The 19,253-nt window shown below is 61.9% G+C and overlaps 6 protein-coding genes across 6 annotated transcripts; 5 read left to right on the top strand and 1 right to left on the bottom strand.

The window, feature by feature from the left end:
- Nucleotides 1–1,189: 1,189 nt before the first annotated feature.
- Nucleotides 1,190–2,345, top strand: BXZ73DRAFT_78010 (uncharacterized protein; the record flags this gene model as incomplete). Its single annotated transcript, XM_048022781.1, has 5 exons — nt 1,190–1,211; nt 1,260–1,312; nt 1,372–1,446; nt 1,673–2,069; nt 2,224–2,345. 5 exons carry the CDS (start codon nt 1,190–1,192, stop codon nt 2,343–2,345), a joined length of 669 nt encoding a protein of 222 aa, XP_047877311.1.
- A 2,088-nt stretch (nt 2,346–4,433) lies between these two features.
- BXZ73DRAFT_101964 (uncharacterized protein) lies at nt 4,434–7,104 on the top strand (the record flags this gene model as incomplete). Its single annotated transcript, XM_048015073.1, has 4 exons — nt 4,434–4,493; nt 4,593–4,903; nt 4,992–6,729; nt 6,778–7,104. The coding sequence occupies 4 exons, from the start codon at nt 4,434–4,436 to the stop codon at nt 7,102–7,104; spliced, it is 2,436 nt and encodes an 811-aa protein (XP_047877310.1).
- A 2,856-nt stretch (nt 7,105–9,960) lies between these two features.
- BXZ73DRAFT_101962 (uncharacterized protein) lies at nt 9,961–11,084 on the top strand (the record flags this gene model as incomplete). Its single annotated transcript, XM_048015072.1, has 2 exons — nt 9,961–10,317; nt 10,386–11,084. The coding sequence occupies 2 exons, from the start codon at nt 9,961–9,963 to the stop codon at nt 11,082–11,084; spliced, it is 1,056 nt and encodes a 351-aa protein (XP_047877309.1).
- Nucleotides 11,085–11,938: 854 nt separating this feature from the next.
- Nucleotides 11,939–12,478, bottom strand: BXZ73DRAFT_101961 (uncharacterized protein; the record flags this gene model as incomplete). The annotated part of the gene is made up of 4 exons (XM_048015071.1): nt 11,939–12,016; nt 12,074–12,250; nt 12,307–12,345; nt 12,410–12,478. 4 exons carry the CDS (start codon nt 12,476–12,478, stop codon nt 11,939–11,941), a joined length of 363 nt encoding a protein of 120 aa, XP_047877308.1.
- Nucleotides 12,479–12,609: 131 nt separating this feature from the next.
- BXZ73DRAFT_101960 (uncharacterized protein) lies at nt 12,610–16,089 on the top strand (the record flags this gene model as incomplete). Its single annotated transcript, XM_048015070.1, has 4 exons — nt 12,610–12,876; nt 13,884–14,056; nt 15,604–15,800; nt 15,860–16,089. 4 exons carry the CDS (start codon nt 12,610–12,612, stop codon nt 16,087–16,089), a joined length of 867 nt encoding a protein of 288 aa, XP_047877307.1.
- A 36-nt stretch (nt 16,090–16,125) lies between these two features.
- On the top strand, nt 16,126–17,832 carry BXZ73DRAFT_78006 (uncharacterized protein; the record flags this gene model as incomplete). The annotated part of the gene is made up of 2 exons (XM_048022780.1): nt 16,126–16,228; nt 16,433–17,832. The coding sequence occupies 2 exons, from the start codon at nt 16,126–16,128 to the stop codon at nt 17,830–17,832; spliced, it is 1,503 nt and encodes a 500-aa protein (XP_047877306.1).
- Nucleotides 17,833–19,253: the final 1,421 nt, after the last annotated feature.

The raw sequence follows: 19,253 nt of genomic DNA, 5'->3' as shown, positions 1-19,253 counted from the left end.
GTATCTAAGATACTCGAGCCTTGCGCCCTTGCGTCCAGGCTTCATGTGAATATGTGTCATGCGCTCGCGTGAGTATGCGGGGCAGCGGAGGAGAAAGTGCATCACCATTTCGGCGTCCACTCCGCACGCCGGTCATATTTCTGTGTCCGCGCTGCGTATGCGGTGAAGGTGGGCTTGGAGGGGGGCGTGTCCTGTGCGGAGTTGGATAGGGAGGCTCACCTGTTGGCGCAAGAGCGGCGTGATGAGGTCCAGGAACGACTTGGAGGGCAGTGATGGGTCGATTTTCATTTGATTGATCTTGGGGCATCGTGGAGATTCGCTCCAGCTCTTCTTAGCTTTTTCTGCAGGACGGTGAGGTGCGTCGCACAGAGAGCGGCTGCGCAGGTGGGGACTCGTGCCTTGTTGAGGCAGGCGGGGAGTTTCTTCGGGTTGCTGACGTCCCCGGCTGCTGCGCATTTCGCGTGTTCGTCGGTGAGTTCGTTCCCTGCGATGCCCAGGTGGCCCGGGACCCATCATAGCGTCGTTGGTTTGGCACTGGAGTGTTTCGCGCTCGTCTTGTGGAGCCCAGCGTGGATGTGATCGGTGAGGTAGTGGCCTGATTTCGCCTTCCTAGATTGCGTCGCACATATAGCGGCTTAGTTGTTGAGTGCGACAGAGGGGCTACCGGGGAGCTGAGCTTATTGGCGTAACATGTGTACTCCCATCACTATCCCGCTCGACTCCGCGCACCGCTGCTGTGCTGACCTTCCCATCGATCACCGACCCGTCAGTATAGATTTTTACTTCCGGTTTGCGCCCCCACTTCTCGTCCTCGAGTTCCGCTTCATCCTTCGAGCTCACTATGCTGATTCGCGCGCGCGTGCGCGATGCTGGGTGGGCCCGGACTGGGAGGATGGTTTCGGTCGAGTCAGGGGTTAGCGCGGCACCATAGGCGAGATGGCAAAGTGAAGAAGAAGCATAAGTGGCTTCCATCAACAGCAGATATCGGAGGGCAGCAGGCGTTGGCTGCAAATATAGGCGCCCGCCTTTCATTTATTCCTCCTTGGGACCCGAGCCAGCATTGCCGCACCCACTTACCCGAGGCCAGCAAGTCCGCCGGCGCCACAGCGCCCTCTTCGAGAAACAACCAGCCACCTATATCCCCCAACGCCGAGTCCCACACCCGTCCACGGCCAAGCGGTCCTCCTCCATGTCTCTCACCCTCCCCAAACGTGCGTCGCGTCGTGCACCCACCCTTTGCCACCGCTCGCCCTCAGCAGGCCTCGCCATCGTCCAGGAGAAGGCTGAGCTCAACTTCAATTCAATTCAAGACGTGAGTCTGCCAGCAATGAAGCCTCTTCTTCCCAGACCTCTCAGCAGTTCTGTCATTAGAAATGTGCCCTTATTGAGAGGGAGAGCGAGATGCGCGCAAGCAGGCAGCAGCAGCTCGAAGCACCCTGCCAGCTTGTGAGTTTGTGGTCCTATCTGTCCTTCTTGCCCCACATGCATCGTTTTTCCCTGTCTCTTCGTGGGGTCGCTGCCTCAGAACAGCGCTCTCTCCGGCGTCTGAGAAGTCGCTGCAGGGCGCAGGCTGGCCTCAGCACGTCTCTCTGCGCCTCCAGGCGCATCTTGCATCAGCGCCCACCCCAGTCAACAAGATCACAGAGCTCTAATCTCCGATTTATCGCAGCAGAATGATGGCCCACCAACCTCACCGAAGCAGGCCACCCAAATCAACGCTACCTCCACCCAGGCGTCGCTCGTCACCGCAGCCAGGTGTGCGGTTTCGCGGCGGCTACTGGGCGCCAAAATGTGGTCCCCACGCATTCCCACGGGGCCGAATGACCTCACCCTGATCAAGATCCTCGTGGAGGAGGTGACGGTTGAGGCCTCGATACCAAGAAAGGCGTCTACGAAGGATGCGGATTCTGCGAAGGAGGGCACGGGGCTAGCAGCCGGCATTCCAAATCCACCACCGGCAGCGCTGCTGGCACCGTCGCCGGTCAAGGCTGGTGGAGGGCCAGCGCCATTGGGCTGGGTGGCGAGAGCAAAGGGCATCTCCGGGGCGATGAAGTGGAAAAACTCGAAACGTCAGTCCGGTCCTTCCCTCCTCCATTGAACAGCCCAATGCATCTGCACCCAATTCTGTTCTCCACCCACTCGTCGCCTCTCGTCGTAGTTGCCAGTCTCTTTTTTGCACCCTCGCTTTGCCTGTTGTTTTAGCTGCGTGCACCCCCAATGCAGATTTGCTTCCCCTTACAGGCTGGCCACCACTTATTAGCAACTTTGCATTTGTCCTTATACCTGGCTTACAGCAGCAGGGGCACAATTTCATGTTAAGGTCGGGGCCGAGTGGGAGAGCATAGGGGAACGATGTGGTGCGAGGCGAGAGCGAGCGGGCACTAATGAACGTGGCAGCGTTAATCTCACAAGTTCGGGACGAGAACGAGTGGGGGACTCCCCGTGACGTGCGTAGCTATTAAGGAGCGGATGGAGCGGAAACAGTACGACGAGATCGGTAGTAGAGGCGATGGAGTCGTCAAGGATGAGAATGGAGCGTGCAGCAAGAGAGCGCCGCGGCCCGCGTGGCCTAGGACGCGCGAAACGTGAGCTTTGAACTTTATAGTAATGAGACAGAGTCCATGGTGTAACACATATGCTAAAATTTCATCTGTAGCTGATGCCGTCCAGTCGCTGCAGTTGCAACCGTCGGAGATATGGTTGCAACTGATGCAGTGTTTCAGTTGCTGCGGCTTCGGATGCAGCATAGCCCATTACAGCGGAGACCGAATTTTGGCACGCCGCTGAGGGAGGCCGAGATCAGTATCGTCCTTCCACCCAACTCGGTCAGTCTGCTCCTGAAGTCTACGTCGCATCAGCAGCCCCCATTGCAGTGGCGCCGAGGGCTCCCAGCTCAGTGGGACCAAGAGCTCTCGACAGTACTGATTGCTCCCGGTGGTACGCGCTGCTTCTCCGCCACTTTGCAGCAATGTCCCGCGCCCACAGGGAGGTGCGCGGACGGCGCGCGACGCGACGGAGAAGCGGTGCATTCTCCTCATGTGCGCAAATGAGCCCGTCGCCCCTCCCAGTTGCGCACCTGGCCCCTCGAGCCAGCAACTTCGCTTTCCTTTGAGCCCGCAGTTCCCCTCGAACCTACAAAACCGCCCTCGCCTGCCACCCCGAGATCCGGCTCAGGCCTGCTACAGTGTTCGCTCTTGTCCGTGACCACTGACAGGCCCTCAGGCCCGCGACCAAGCCCATGATATTGCTCTCGTTCACCAGCCAGCCTCTCCTTCGCACGACTCGCGACCAAGCCCAAGCCCGTGGCCTCGCAAGTCTGCAACCGTGTTCATGTGACACGCCAGCCTCCCCGCTTCCATCGTCTCGTTATTGGCGCCTATTTCTTGAGTCCCTCGTATGAATTACGCGCGCTGCGCGTACTTGCACGATGTGCAGTAAGGGCTCTCTTATTATGTACGACCGTGCATTTACCATAATAGACCGGAAATTCACAAATGAGATACACTGCCATTGTCATCTTGGCTTAATTATTGCTCGAAGAGATTCCCGACGAACAGGCTGGTGCCATGAATCCTGCCAACGATGAGGTCTATGTTGTGCCTATGACGGACCCGGGTGAGGCCGTGTTTCCTGGTGGCGCATGAATCAGTTCTGGGAAATGACCAAACCAGGCTACCAGAGCATACCATGATCTTTGGATGCTCATGCCCAGACCGGGATGCTTTCGGAGCGCCAGACCAGACAGAGACCTCTTTGTCTGGTGTAGTCCACACCGGACAAAGGCCGTGGCCATGATATGGAGCAAGGCCTCCGCGTCCTATTTCGGCGGTTCCCATCCGGCCCATCCCGTCGTGCCAATTTCCGTTGCCTCATGCGTGCAGCCCCCTCAATGCCATATTGATTGCTGCTTCCCAGCGCGTGTTACCGCCAGCTGGTTTGCGCGTTGGCAGGGGAGGCCCTCGGTGTGCGGCGTCGCCGCCGGTGATGGCGGGCGCCGGCGGCGGCGATGGGGAGCGCGGTCAGCGATGGAGAGCGTGATCGGCGGCGAGCGGCGCAGTGGGCGATCCGGGGCCGCCCAGCGTCGTCGCCATCTGTTTGATCGGCGATCAAATCCACAGCGGCCCCGGTGGCGCCGATGGCGATCAGGGCGCCCTTTGCAGCACGGCTCCTTAACGCCTCCGCCCCCTCCCACCCTTGGCCATGGTGGATGCTGCGGGTGTTAATTAATGCTTTCCCTGAGGCTGCCGAGTCGATGCCGTGCATCATCGCCCTTGTCTGCCTCGTCAACGCCCTCCGAGGTGGGCCCGTCTCTCCACTGCTCTCAAACTAGCATGAACTCGGACCTGCCTTGGGTGCCCCTTCCACCGTTGCATGGTCATCCGAACTCACACTCTCTTCCCTCGAACACGACTTCATCCTCGACGTTGATGACGATGGCATCCATCAAGACGTCCTTGCTCTGCCTCCCACCAGACCTCACTCGCCGGTTCAGCGTAAGTATTCCGAAGTTCGACTGGCGAGCCCATCGGGCTCGATGACCTGCAGAAGAAATTCGCCGAGCAACGTGCGCACGGCTGAGTACTCGCTCCCAGAGCAAGCGCAAGGGCTACGACATGGGGCCCGGGAGCACCGCCGACGAAGAGGACGAAGGCGGCGCGGCGGACGACACGCGGCAGTCGGTGCGTTCCTCCACTACGAACTCCATGACCGTCCCCCAAATTCCGTCCGCGCACTCGCTCCACGGCGCGCCGTTGCTCTCCTCGATCTCCTCCGCTAAGGGCTCGACGTGGAGCCGCCGGATGAGCAACAACCTCTTCGGCTCGGGCAAGTTCCGCGACCAGGCCTACCTCCTCCGCACCGCGGGCTCGCCGACGTCAGGGTCGCCGCGGCTCCACGACCGGCGGTGCGATCGTGCAGTCAGACTAGGGCGCGAGCGTGAGCTCGGTCGCGAGCGCGCGCGGGGAGAGCGGTTCGTCGGTATATGCGACTAGCATGCGGCCTACAACCCCCGAAGACAGCTCCTACACGTTGTCGGGATCTGCGCCGTCCAGCCCCGGTAACGTGAGCACGAATTCCAACAACCGGGCCATCATTGAAGACACGGAGTACTCGAACATACTCGCCAAACGACTCTCCAGGGTATTGTCACCGGAAGGTTTCAGACGGGCGTCGCCGGCGTTCGACAAGGCAATACGGGAGTTGGAGGAGGAGGGTGACGAAAAAATTGTTATGGAGCGGTCGCCCATCACCCACGTTCCGCCGAGCCAGATAATAAATGGGCCTCTCAGCGCTGCGCTGGAGCCCGAACAGTCACCCATATCCTCCCCAGCTGATGTCGACACCGGGACTGCACTGTCCTTTGACGACCTCATGTCAGCAGAAGATGATCGCTCTTTGCCTCACCCTGCCTCCAGGACGACATCGCCTACGCCACGTTTGCCCGACTACACCCCTGGCATGCTGCGTCCAATGACGCCGAGGGGGGCAACTTTCGACTCAGAAGATCTCACTCCCTCCACCACGCCCCGCGCCAACACTCCTCGCCTACCAGGCATCAATACCCAACCCCAAAGCATTGCGTCGAGCTTTCATAGGCACAATCCCAGTACGTCTTCTTCATATTCCGGCACGCGCTCGAAGTACCCCGCTACCCCCTCCACGGCACCTTTATTCTTCAACCGGTCAATGAACGGTCGTTACACTCCGGAAGAGCGTCAAGGGGGCAGCCTCGGCAACAAACCAGGTTCTCCCACAAAGGACTCCGGAGCCGAGTCACCCGTACTAGGCCGGCGCCGGCCCATGTCGCCCCTTTCGGGTCCTTCCTTTCAACCTATATCATCCTCTCCCCCCTCCCGCGCGACGACACCGTCCAACATCACCTGGCACGCACCCGTAAGTCCCAACGGGACTCCACAGAAGTCGCAGCACACCCGCGGCCACAGTCGGAACAACAGCTCGATCAGCATCAGTGACCAGACTTCGGAGCTCGAGCAGTCAAAGTCCCAGACATCCCAGGCCACCTCACGCTCGCTCCGGTCGCCCGCACTCCCGGACTCACCCTGGGTGGACGGCGGTTACACCAACTATGCCGACATCCTTGACCGCCCCGAGTCCGCCATGTCTGGTATGAGCCTCGGCTCCCCAATGCAGACGAGCACTCCGCTCCGGACCACGACACCAACCAACAACGGCACGCGGTCCCCGACGAATGCAGTCTTCGCCGACGCCAGCATCACCCCTGAGGGTGCACGGAGCTCACGGCGGTCGTCGCGGCAGACGGCACACGCAAGCACGAGCACGTTCTCGCTTGGGTCCGTGCCAAACGCGCTGCTCTTCCCTCCGCTCGCCAATTCCTCTCGCCCGTCCCTCGAATCCGCCGGCTCCAGCTACCATACGTGGGACGAGGATCACAAGGCGGATCGGCTCCATGGCCTCTTCTCCGCGTTCGATCCGGACGCGTCGCCGTGGCATGACGTCGGCGCGACGTCGACTGCGGGCACGTACCCGTACGACGCACCCGAGACGGAAGAGGCTGTCAAGCGCGAAATCGGGCTTTCGAAGAGCGACTTCGCCGCCATCCAGGACAAGCTCGTCGGCGCTGCCCTCGTGAAGGCGGCCACCCCAGAGAACCGCCGGCCAGGCTCGATTCGCAGGAGGCGACCGTCAACATCGCAGTCGAACTACTCGTTCAACGGCGAGCGTACGGTCAACTCAACACCGCAGCCTCCCGTGGCGCAGGCGTAGACGTCGCTTCCGGGCCCGTGGACGACGAGCGAGCACGTTGCGCGCGCGAACGCACTGCTGGACGTGATGGTCGACAGCATCGACTCGCCCACGGCTCAGACGGATGTAAAGCTGCCGCAAGAAGACTCGTTGGAGCTTCCAGCCCCACGACACGGCACCAAGCAGTCCAGCCCGATGCGGAGGAACCGCGCGCTCGCGGACGCGCTGTTTGGTGCGGAAGACTCGCCGTTCAAGAGCACGTCGCCCGCTCCGCACTGGATATCCATCATGCCCGACTTCGGATCTGACGATGACGACGACGACGACGAGCCTCTGGCGTCCACGCTGTCGCCTACCAAGCCTCTGCAGATGCATCAGTAATTTCCCAAAATCCTGAGGACACCTGGGGGGCCTGACCAGGGTTCCCAGGAATCCAGGGATTTCGCTCCGGGCGTCCGGGTGTCCAGGCCGTTTCTGGGCATTCAGGGCGCCAGGCCGGCCAGTTCACTCAGGGTTCAACGTTCAGGACACTTTCCACACATAGCGGACGCATCCATATAGTACGAAACCAATATATTTGCTAGTCTGATCGGGACAGTAAATGCCATCAACAACCCTCTATGCGTACCATCGCCTCCAAGCCGTCCTCCCCGCGCGCTGCCTCCTGCAGAACACGATCGGCGACGCATGCACCACTGCCGGCTCGCCTAGCGCAGTGCGAAAATCCTCCACCTGCGCACGAACGCACATGGCATGAACACGCTGGCCATCGCACGATCTCCGCCCGGAGCTCCCTCAGCCCTTCGTTGATGAACTCGCTCATCGGCCTCCACCGCCGCTCGAACTCCTCGCGCGCGAACTCAGCGGCAACGGCTGGAGGCACGTCCCGCAGCCGCTTCGGCAGTGTCGAACCCGGTCGGCACACGGAGAGCGTGAGGACGCGGAGCGTCGGGACCGCGTGCACGAAACGGAAGGGGAGCGGACGGAGCGCCTCGACGCGGCGGACCTCCACGGCGCAGATGTCGTTGGCCGTGCCCATGCTCTCCACATGGTTGGTCTGGCGGCTGGGCGGGAAGTGCAGGGTCAGGTGGACGAGCGAGGTGGAGTGGAGCATAGCGACCTACGGGTCCTACGTCGGGGCGGGATATCAGCACACAACACTAGTGAGAAGGATGTAAGACGGACCGTGTACGCGTGCAAATCGCACTCTGGGCCCTTTACGATCGTGATTTCGAGTGAGCGGAGGTGCGGCGTCACACGTGGAATCACGCCGAGCACGAGGGCGAGTGACTGGCGAGGCGTGTGATGGTAAATACATTGCCGCTCTGTGAACCGTGGGGGGCCGCGCGTCACAGAGGGAGAGTTGTGTGCATGAGGAGAGCTAGTACATACCTCTCTCCTTGAGCGCACGGGCGCCGGGCTGCTGGGGCTGGGGCTGCAGGAGGACGGCGAACGCTTTCCTCACCTGTGCGCAATCGCACCAAGCGATGCAAACACCCGATGTGCGGTGGCATGAGCCCACAACGCGTTCGCCGTGTCCGTCCCGATGAAGCGCGGCGTACCCGCCAGCTGCGGGTGCAGCACGTACACGTGGAACCGCATCGCAGCGGCGTACGCGAACGGCTCCAGCAACTGCATCGGGGCTACGTGTGCACCAGGCGTTCGGGCGTTCAGGTAGGATGAGCTCGAGGGCGAGAACGACCTAGGGGAGCGTAGCGTGCCGGGCGTGTACTCGTGAGTCTGGCTGGAGGGCCTGGGGGCGCTTCGGGTCCGTGCGCGAGTGTGAACGAGGACCAGTCGGTCTTGGAGGTGATCCCACGTGGGTGGGAGAGTGGGAGAGCGAGAGAGTCATGTCTTGTAGCGAGCGTGGCTAGAGAACAATGTGGAATATGAGGAGGGGAGATGGGGGAAGGAAGGAGACACGCGTTGCCGTTTGGCGCCCGCGTCATCCGCCTCTGGAAGACCGGTGGGCGCTGACGCGGACGTCTCGCATCTCCTCCCCTCCTCCTCTCTCACCACCACTCCAGGTACCCCTCGTCTCCTCTCTCCCATCTCTCTTGAGGGAGATGGTCATGGCTATGGATCTACAACCGCCGGTCTCGTTTACCGGGCTCAGCAACCCAACAGATTTTGTTCAAGTGTATGTTCTCCTCCATAAATTCCTTCCGATCTTGCTCTTAACTGCTCCGATCAGCTTAGTTGTTTCTGTACCGGTTCCCTGTGCATCAAGACCGTTTTTTAGACATGGTGAGGATGTATATTTCACTCGAGGGTTTTATCCCCACCCACTCTGTGTGCACGACCCGAACATTCGCAGTAGTCAACCGCCCTTTCTGGAAGCCGAGCCGAAGATCGTGGGCGAAGGGGTGAATATTATAGAAGAAGGTGCGCTGGCCATCCCGTGAATCGCGTCCCAGCGGATGACCTCGCTTCGATTACGACCCCAGTGCTCAGCCCGCACCTCTACCATATACAGCACTGTCTGCGGCCCATGGGGACTTCAAAAATTCCTGCCATGATAATGTGCGTTTCCTTACATCGCTCTCAAGCCCAAACACTGGAACCTGACCTTTTCCGCCTCTACAGTTGCAGAAAGTTCGCGAAATTTGTCTCTCGTGCTTGGGGGGTTACACAGCACGGGTCTGCACGTTCTCTCCCGCGATCACCGCCGCGCATGCTTGGTGGACACAGAGTACGGCCACAGGATGCTCTCGCCGTCGCGCGCGATGCTCGCCATCGCTCTGCAATGCTGCCGGATCGGGCACACACCATGCTGCTGCATCGTGCGCGGTGGGGTCGAATGTGAGCTCGCGCGATGGTACTGAGACGGAGGTGGTGTAATTCGTCGGTCTGAGCTCGCCCACTCCGCCCATGGTGACGGCTCTCAAGTTTCCCGCGTGTTCATCCCACCGCACCCAACGTGTTCATCCCGCCTCGCTCAACACGTCCACGTTCAATAGGTACTATCTGAACATGTAAATAGATCACAACCTACACGAACGACTGTATTAGGCTGATTAGCAGTCTGAGGCCTGATCCCTGCGCGCGCCGGGAGCCCTGAGGCCTGAATCCCTGAGCGCGCCCTGTACGTCCTGGTTCCCCGGGATCCCTGAAATCCCTGAGATCCAGGTATTCAGGGATTCAGGGATTTTGGAAGTTACTGATGTGCCCAAGCGGTCCGAGTCGCTCAGGAAGAAGCCCGCACCGAATATGCCAATGTCGCCCCCGATCGGCACGATGCCCACAAGCCCAAGCGCCCTTCTGTCGCCCCTATCACCCAGCACGGGCATGAGCCAGGCGGAGCTCGCTCTTGAGGTGCAGTGGAGGGCGGAGGCGGCGACCTTGGCCCTGCGCAAGTCCCCTTCCATCCCGAACTTGCATGAGGGCAGCGGCACGGTGCGCAAGCGCATCACCCCACGCGAGATCTCTGCTCCCATGCACGTCTCTGCGTCCTCGAGCGTCGACGCGATCCCGATCCGCTCACCGACGTCCGCGCCGGCGACCAGACCTGGGCACCAGTCGGGTGGGATAGGCTCGCGCTTCAAGAGGCTGCGCTCGACTATCCGCACAAAGCCGCAGCTCACCGGAGAAGAGGTCACGCCTTTCCCTCTCGAGCTCTGAAGCCCAACCGCCGATCCCCTTCCCTCTCCTCACACGCGTAGCGCGACTCATCTTCCACTCCGCAGCGAGCCGATTCCCATTGCGTCGTCCGCGGGGGCAGCGGAGCCGAGATTCAAGGCTCCCGCACCTCAAGCCCCCCTGCTTCTGCAGGACCCGGGCTGAAGGGTTTCATGGCATGCTTCCGGAAGCAGCGCCCAACTACCACCGAGTCGTTAGGCCCGCCGCACCTTGTTGTGCTGCAGCGACACGAGATCCCGCCGCAACCTGCGTCCACGACCGCCCTGCAGTCAGAACAGCGGTTCGGGGGAACCTCACCAGAGCTGTATCCGCCCATGCCGTCTTCGGCGCCTGCGCTGCAAACCCTGTTCAGGAGCACCAGTCCGAACGGGCCGTTGCCACCCTCGCAGTCGCCCACGCCACGGTCAGGGTCACAACCGCTCACGCCGGTTATGAACTCTAGGACGCCGTCGGACGAACATGCGCTGAAGCAGCTCTTCGACGCTGCTTCGAACCTTGGGCTCGATCAGGCTGCGCTCAACGACCTCATCGCGCGGTCGCCATCGACGTCCTCGCGCTCGACTGCGCTCACGAAACTCACGCGGGCCACGTCGCCAGGAAGCGGGAGCGGGAGCGGGAGCGGGAGCGGGAATAGAAGCTGGAAGACACACAGCCAGGCACTCAGCCAGAGCCCCACCCCGAGCCACGAGCCAGAGCCAGCAGGTGCCGATCATCCGTGGTAGGGCCACGCCTGACAGCATCCACTCTCCGCCAATGTCTGAGGGCCGCCCCAGCCTCGACGAGTGGGCCATGGAGTCCAAGGCTGTGCGGCGGAAGAGTCAAGACCCGCCTCCTCGCCGCCAGCCGCCTCCCCCTGGTGGTTCACGGTGCGTCCCCACCTCCCCGCCGCCGTGCTGCCAAAGGGCGCAGGCGAGCCCCCGCCGCCTTGCGGCCAAATAGCGCAGGCGAGCGCAATCCCTCCTCCCTGGCATCGCGCGCAGACAGTGCTGGCAGACGGCGACTAGTCGCGCTGCGTTTTGTTCAGGTCTCGTCTCTTGTTGGGACCCTGTCTCCTACTCATGGCGTACCCGCTCCTTCGCGGTGATGCCTGTGCCGCCTTGCTGCCTAAGAGCGCAGGCGAGCTCGATTCCTCCTCCCTCGCATTGCGGCCGCTGAGGTCCCCTGTCCCAGCTCGCACATCGAGGGCTAGTGCCCCTGTTCCTGAATACCCCCCTCTTTTCGGTGACCCCGGCCATGACGTCGCGGGCCTCACCCATCTTTATACCCCATGATTCTCGGCCTTGCATATATTGCCGCCCTTATGCCTCTCGCAGTGGAGCGCTCCCCATCCTGCCGCAGCGAAATCACAAGGCAGCAGTGTGAGTAAAACGGCCCGCCGATCAGTAATTGCGCAAATGTCTGGTTGCCTGAATTGCCTGGACGAAAAACTCCAGGCATTTCAGACATCCGTCAGGCATTCAGGCACCCAGGGCTCAATATTTACGACGCTGTCTCGTGCGAATAACGATCTATATACATATTGACGTGCTCAACCTGCAACGTCATCCCATCTGCGAGCACGAGGTTATCCCTGCCTCTAGACGGGATGTGCGTCACGAGCACGCGCACGAATCGCGCTGTGGACGTCCCACATGGCTGGATCGACAAGCACCGCCTGCGCATAATGCGTGAGTAGTGGGACCACGACCCGAAAACCGATGGCTGTTCTCACCCAGGGGCAGCGTCTCCCTGCGGTGGAAGCCGCGCCTCCCGTGCTGTTCAATGGCGCAACAGGGCACAACGCCATCACGTTGATGAAGTCGAGGCCCTTGCCCGTAGGCGTCCCGATCGAGTTCACGGTCAGGTACACACTCTTCTTGTCCCCGCCGATCGCGGCGTCGAGTGCACGCTGAAATGAAGGCCGTCAGTGGACGGGACGGGAGGGGAACTCCAAGGGAGACTTACAGGCCAGATCTGCGCGTTGGGTGTGAGCTTGAAGTTGACCTGCGATGCGAGAACACAAAGATCAGCACAGGCAGCGGTGTGCAGGAAGGGAGGGGAGACGGACACCGTGGATGTTGAAGAAGAGGGACTGCAGGTTCGCGAGCTGCGAGTTGGTGAGGCGAAGCAGCCCCATCATGACTCCTGATCAACGTCGTCCACGGTGCCCATCGCGGCCATGTACTGCGTGAGCGTGTCTGTGTGCGTGGCCACGACTGTGTGCGCGAGTGCACAAAAACTGGAGACTCAATAGGAGGCACACCGGAGATGAGCGTGAGCGTGGTGCTGGTATCGACGATCCCGGTGGTGGTGGACAAGATCGGGGTCGACCTCCACGGTGACCTTGCAGGCCTGCAGCCGTACCGCCCCAAGCTCGACGTCCGCAGTGTCCAAGACCACGATCGCACGCACACTGCATGGGCATACCGAGCCCGTATGTGCACCGCGCTCGCGCTCGCCGGTAACAGGTGCGTGAGCCTCCAGGAGAACCGCAGCGCATGGGTGTGGTACCTCGAGGGCGGGACGGGGACTGAGGTTGGTGCGGGCGCCGGGGATCATGGAGATCCGGCCAGACAAGAACGAGGACGGGGCGAGGGTGTCGGTCGGCCCCTCTTCACTGGCATCTGGTTTGCGCCCGCCTCACTGACCGTGCGCTCCCGCCCAAGTGTGCAGAAACGCAAGCTCATCAGCCGGAATCTGAGCTCGTCGCAGGCCTCGAAGACGACAGAGGGATGCCTGTGAGCTCACCAGGTATTCCAAGAACCCGCATTGTTGGGTCCACTGGAAGCGAAGAGCGCTTGATACGGGAATGTGGGACAGATGGTCGCTGTACGAGAGAGGGCGAAGGTGAAAGGCGAAGCTGCAGCGCGGAGGAATGAAGCAAAGAGCAAGCGACAGACGCGCGTACGCGCACGCGTCGAGTCGCGGAGGCAGCGGACGCCAAACAGTGCCGCATCTCTCTCTCTCTCTCTCTTCCACCGACTTACTCCCTACACACTCTCCAGCCTGGAATAGCCCCTCCTACAACTCCAGGTATGTCCACGGCCCATTCGGATCCTCTGGTGGCTGATGTCGATGCCATTTCAGCCCCAGTGAAAGCTTGCGCAGCAAGACGAACCGGAGCTGGCCGAGTTTTGCACAACTAGAGAGGTACGCTGCTTTCCTCCTCCCCCCAACATCCTCCCGCACGCTTGGCCCCCCGTGGACGCTCCTACCCCATCCCAAGCCGTGCGTGGCGTTCCAAAAACACCTTTTTCTATTATGGTGCTCTGGGGCCACCGATTTTAACGCATATATGCGCCAAAACCGGTGGGTTTCCCCTGTGATCCATTGTCGTGCATAGCAGCAGGTCGTCCAGCGGGGAGAACATCGCCGCCGTGTCGAGCGCGTCGAGCGCACCCACGCATACCATGCGCTCTGCTGTGGTGATCACTAACGCGCAGATGGTTATGCACGCATCGTGTGTGGTCGGGGCCCACCGATTCGGTGCATATATGCGCCAAGCCCGGCGGGTTTTCCCTTCACGACACCATCTCACGTAGCGGGATACCCTGCACCACGAACATTGTCGCTGGGAACGCCGCATGGAGCGCGTCACGTCGCGCTGGCATCAGCTTTGGTGTCTCCAGCACCCCGGCTCCCTCGGCCGCCTGCACATCACCTCCGCGTCCGACCCCAGCACTCCGCTCGACTTCTATGGTGGCTTCCCTGATGAGTGCGTCCCTAAGATTTCTAATGTGTGCTCGAGCACCCACGCTGACCAACGACAACGGCACCAGCACCCCCCGCAGACCTCACGTCGCACACAATCCGATCTCGTGCGAGGTTTTGTGCCGGATGCTGTCCTTCTGCGGCGAGCCTCTCGCCTGCACCATCCGCCGCACCACAGGTGCGGACTCACAACGGCCTAGTCCCGATCAACGCGTCGGACCTGACGTACAGTGCGGAGGAGTGGGTGCCGGGGGTTGTGGACGAGGATGCGCATGATGAGCAGCAATCCCGCGGCCGGAGTCTCCGCGGCACTGTTGGGCCGGCGGCCCGCGGGGACGACGAGTGGCGCAACGGCACCGCAGGCGATACCACGCGCTCGCGGCGGACGCGCAGCACATGCACGCCGAGATCGAGGAGGACCGAGGGCACGCTGCGGGCGCCGTGGCTGTTGGGCCAGCCTACGCGGCCGCACTGGCACGGCACGGCGAGGCGACGACAGCGAGAGGCAGGGGCGTGTCGGCGCCGTGTGCACGGCGTGAATTGTGTGTATAGCTCCTGTACTATCGTAATAGCAATTGCATCAATCCCCTCGATATGGCTCCGTCCGCGCGTGATGCGCGTCAAAACCAAGCTGGAATGCTACCCCGACCCGCAAGTCTGGATGCCTGGCTGTCTGGTCCATATGTCTGGTTGTGTCTGGTTCAGGGTCCTACGAAATGCTGTCTGGATTTTTTTCACTTGTCTGGGTTTGTCTGAATCACCCAACCAGGCAGATCCAGGCAGATTCAGAGACTTGCGAAATTACTGACCGGCGCGCGCGCGCGTACGGTATGGGAACGCCAAGGTGCCCAGGGTTTCCTAGCGGCATGGCTTCGCAGCGAGGCTGCTATTCCAGTGCTCGGGCACTGGATCCGCTGGATCTTCGATCTCTGCGACGCTATCCCACAGCGTGTAGGGACGGGTCAGCGTTGATGCTCATTTGTTTGTTCTTATCCTTCACTTCCCTTGTCTGGTCTGCGCTAAGCGAAGGCGGGCACCTACGGGATCGGGTGCGATAGCACATGAGCGGCCTTGATTCCCGTAGCCGCTATTGCGTGCGCGTCGCAAGAATACAGCGGGGGCATTATTTCGGGAACGAGATGGAGTTGTGCGCGGATCCCGGGAGGGGTCCGGGCCGAGGGATGGCAGCGCGAGATTTTTTCCCACAGGGTTTTTTATAGGTTGTTGCTGCCGTCTCTCTCTCCTCCCGGTCCAGCCATTCTGGCCACGAGAATTCTGAGGGCGTTCACGTGAGACCCCGCCACGCCTCGAGCATTGTTCATTGCACAACTCGCAGCTGGTTTAAGTAGGGCTCGGGTCATCTTTAGTTAGCACCTGTACTAGTGTAGTTGCTTGCCGCGTGACACGTAAACTATGCTAGTTTGGGGGTGGCTAAGTGCCATAATCACCCGCCTCCTCCTCCTCCCCATCCTTCTCTCCATGAAACCCGTGGGTCGGGCAGCCGCACAGCGGCGAAGCTGGTGTCCACCAGTGGGCCTCCTGCATCCCCAGCGGCGCACCAAGCGATCACGACGGCGTCCCCACCGCCACCCTCCGCCCCAAGCTCCTCCTCCAGTCCTCATCCGCTGTCAAAGCCTCCCTTGCCATGTCCCGTGCTCAGCCCACGCCCGCAGAGCCATCGTGCCCCATCCTCACCCCCCCCACAATCGCCGCCCTATTTTCAGCGAGGCTCGACATCAGAACTGTCAGTGAGCGTGATATTTCTAGCCACCGGTTCGTGCTCCTCCATTGCCGCCACACCCTGCAGCCAGTTCCGAAGCCGGCTCGCTGTACGGCTCCTCCCGCCTACGCCCCCTCGCCGGCCCGAGCTCCTCTCTCGGGGGCTTTCGCGCCCAGCTCAAGGCTCTCAGTGTGCCTCCATCTCCGAAGAAGGACGCTCGGTGGTCAACAACCTTGACCCGAGTACGCGAAGGCCGTGCCATTGTAGGCTCGGACACGGGCTTGATCATCGGCTACCCCGCCTTCAAAGCCTGGTGAACGGATTCGCCCTTCTCGCGCTGCTGCGCTCCCAAGATGGCGACTCACAATGGGCTCAGCTCCAAGTTCAAGGAAAACAAGCCGCTGTCGAGCCGGCGACCCACGACGGAAGACTGCCCGTGCGCGGCCAAGGGGCGTTGTGCGTTCGGCGATCACAGATGAAAGTGCACGCCCTCGGCAGCAACGTGGCCGGGGGAGGCTGGACGCCCGGGCTGATGTGGGCGTATGCGCGGACATTGCCCACATGTATTCAGCTAACAGTCGCAATCAAAACTAGATCAATTCATACTACATCTGAGCCAAGCTCAATCCTTGGGTGTTAAGCTGGTCTTGGCTGACGCAGGCTTACCGAGTAGTGCATGGGGTGGGGCGTGCAGCGCGGATCCACGCCGCGTGAATGGCGCCGGTGGCGCTGGGAGCGCGGCCGCCGTGCCCGCCGTGGGCGGCTGCAGGGGCTGGTCAACCGCCGCTGATCTCGTGAAGGGGGCGGGGGGAGCGGGGAGCGCCATGGCCGCGCCCGTCGTAAGGGGCGGCGGTGGCTGGTTGGCCGTCGCCGATGAAGGCTTCCTGAACAGTGGAGGGGGCGGGGGGAGCGGCGCCAATCCGCGCCATGTGAAGGGAGCCGGCGGCGCTGGAGGTGTCGCCATTGCGCCCGTCGTGGGCGGCCGTGGGGGCTGGTCGACCGCCGCCGATTCGTACCTCATGAAGGGGGATGGAGGCGCAGGGAGCACCACGGCTGCACCCGTTGTGAGCGACAGGGAAGGGGGGTCAACATTCGCCGGCGCAGGCTTACTGAATGGCAAATTGGGTGGGGCGTGCAGGGCGGATCCATGCCGCGTGAATGGCGCCGGTGGCGCTGGGAGCGCGGCCGCCGTGCCCGCCGTGGGCGGCTGCAGGGGCTGGTCAACCGCCGCTGATCTCGTGAAGGGGGCGGGGGGAGCGGGGAGCGCCATGGCCGCGCCCGTCGTAAGGGGCGGCGGTGGCTGGTTGGCCGTCGCCGATGAAGGCTTCCTGAACAGCGGAGGGGGCGGGGGGAGCGGCGCCAACCCGTGCCATGTGAAGGGAGCCGGTGGCGCTGTGGGTGTCGCCAATGTGCCCGTCGTGGGCGGCCGTGGGGGCTGGCCGACCGCCGCTGATCTCGTGAAGGGGCCGGGGGGAGCGGGGAGCGCCATGGCCGCGCCCGTCGTAAGGGGCGGCGGTGGCTGGTTGGCCGTCGCCGATGAAGGCTTCCTGAACAGCGGAGGGGGCGGGGGGAGCGGCGCCAACCCGTGCCATGTGAAGGGAGCCGGTGGCGCTGTGGGTGTCGCCAATGTGCCCGTCGTGGGCGGCCGTGGGGGCTGGCCGACCGCCGCTGATCTCGTGAAGGGGCCGGGGGGAGCGGGGAGCGCCATGGCCGCGCCCGTCGTAAGGTCCGGCGGTGGTTGGTTGGCCGTCGCCGATGAAGGCTTCCTGAACAATGGAGGGGGCAGGGGGAGTGGCGCAGATCTGCCCGTCGTGGGCGGCGTGGGCGGCATGGGGAAGGCGGTGGTCCCATCGCTCGTGGACGCTGACAGTGATGCTTGCAAATTTGCAGGGAGAGACGCCTTTTTGCACACTGGGGGAATGTTGAGGGCAGTGGACGTCGGCGGTGGCTTGTCAGCTAGGGACAACGACAGGGGTGCTCGGATCAACGCACGGCCCTGCGGCCCCCGTGGCGCAGTGGACGTGCCAGCGGGCGTCGGGCCATTGTATGGGGCTGCTTGATCAGGAGGCTGGGCTGCCGCACCTGATGAAAACGGAGGCGATGGCGTTTTGGTAGGGGCGGTGAGGTCGGGTCGTCCCCAAATGCTGGGCTCCTGATCTGAATCCCCATGCATCTAGTGTTGGCGTGAGCCGTCAGTGCAGTGCAGCGTGATGTACATGGAAGGGGGCGCACCTGGGGTGCTAAAGCACGTAGAATCTGCAAAAGCAGGCTTAGACGCTGCTGCTGTGGGCATTCCGGCTGCCATGGGCGGCGATCAGGAAAGATTGCGTGCGCGATTGTCATGGCGGTGGCGACACCGCATGAGAAGCCGTCCCGTTGAGGTTCACAAGGGATGGAGGCGTCGTCGAAAGCCCATTTGGTAGGGCGTCTGCCAAACGCCTTGTCAATGCAACAGGCGATGACTTGCATCTTCTTCACCACGGCAACCATGGGGCCAGCGCTGTACGATGGCAGCGAATCAGCTCGTTTGATGGTCGACGTCGGGATGTCGAACGCCACGGTTATCCAATGCTGCTCCAGATGCCATGGCATGTAGACTGTGGAGCGTTCATGGAAGCGTCCACGCTCTACCCATCGGGGGATTCGGGAACGGAGCGTCTGGCGGCTGAGACCCGATACGCCAGGCGACATAATATGAACTTCGCCCCCTCGGCTGGCCCCAAAAATTTCGGCTGTGAGTGCTCGCACGATGAGGTCGAGGGAGTCGGTGTTCAGCCATTTGTTTGACGATGCAAGGCAGGGTATGGCACGTCGCCATTGGCTATCCATAGCCGGCAGATGGTCCAAGAAATGGAGGGCCTCCTCGCCGCTGCCGGCAGGCCATGCGTGTGTGCTGCGCATGCTGAGCACCCACGTCCGCGCATCCAGATAGTCCCGCCGCAAGGTCTGAACGTCAGAGAGTTTCTGCCAAAGGCCCAAAAACCAGATGGGAAGCCGGGCGTCTGGTGCTCCTGGATGGATGATCGATTTCGATGCGGCGGGGATCGCTGCCATGTTCTCAGGCGAGGTGAGCGTAATGGCAGAATCATCCGAGTAGTGGTCGACAAGAAGCACCCACGGTGGTATATTTGCTGCTGCGTCTGGCTCACGAGTTGAGTATCTGAGGAATGCGCCCAGCGTCCATGGTAGTGGCCGAGGGGCAGGATGGAAGTTGCGGTGGAGGAGCTCCCCAACAGTGCAGCTGGGCGAGGGGATGAAGAGCTGCAGAGCGGCTGCCGGTAAAACCCTGCCACCCCAAGGTGAGAAGTCGTACCGATCCCCACAATCGAGTAGCGGCGCCCATGACGGATCTATGCGCGTCCCGCTCAGGTGCAATCGCAGCACGGGGTGCGGGTGAAGCAGGACGCACCAAGCACGTCTGTGGGGCCTGCGCAAGGGTGCATTGAGCCCCTGCATGTGGGTGTTTCGACACAGCACATAC

Source organism: Epithele typhae (assembly GCF_022376455.1).
Source record: "Epithele typhae strain CBS 203.58 chromosome Unknown BXZ73scaffold_28, whole genome shotgun sequence".
In the NCBI taxonomy this organism is placed as follows: Eukaryota; Fungi; Basidiomycota; class Agaricomycetes; order Polyporales; family Epitheliaceae; genus Epithele; species Epithele typhae.
The sequence above is the reverse complement of the archived record's forward strand: the minus strand, read 5'-3'. Positions and strand labels throughout refer to the sequence as shown.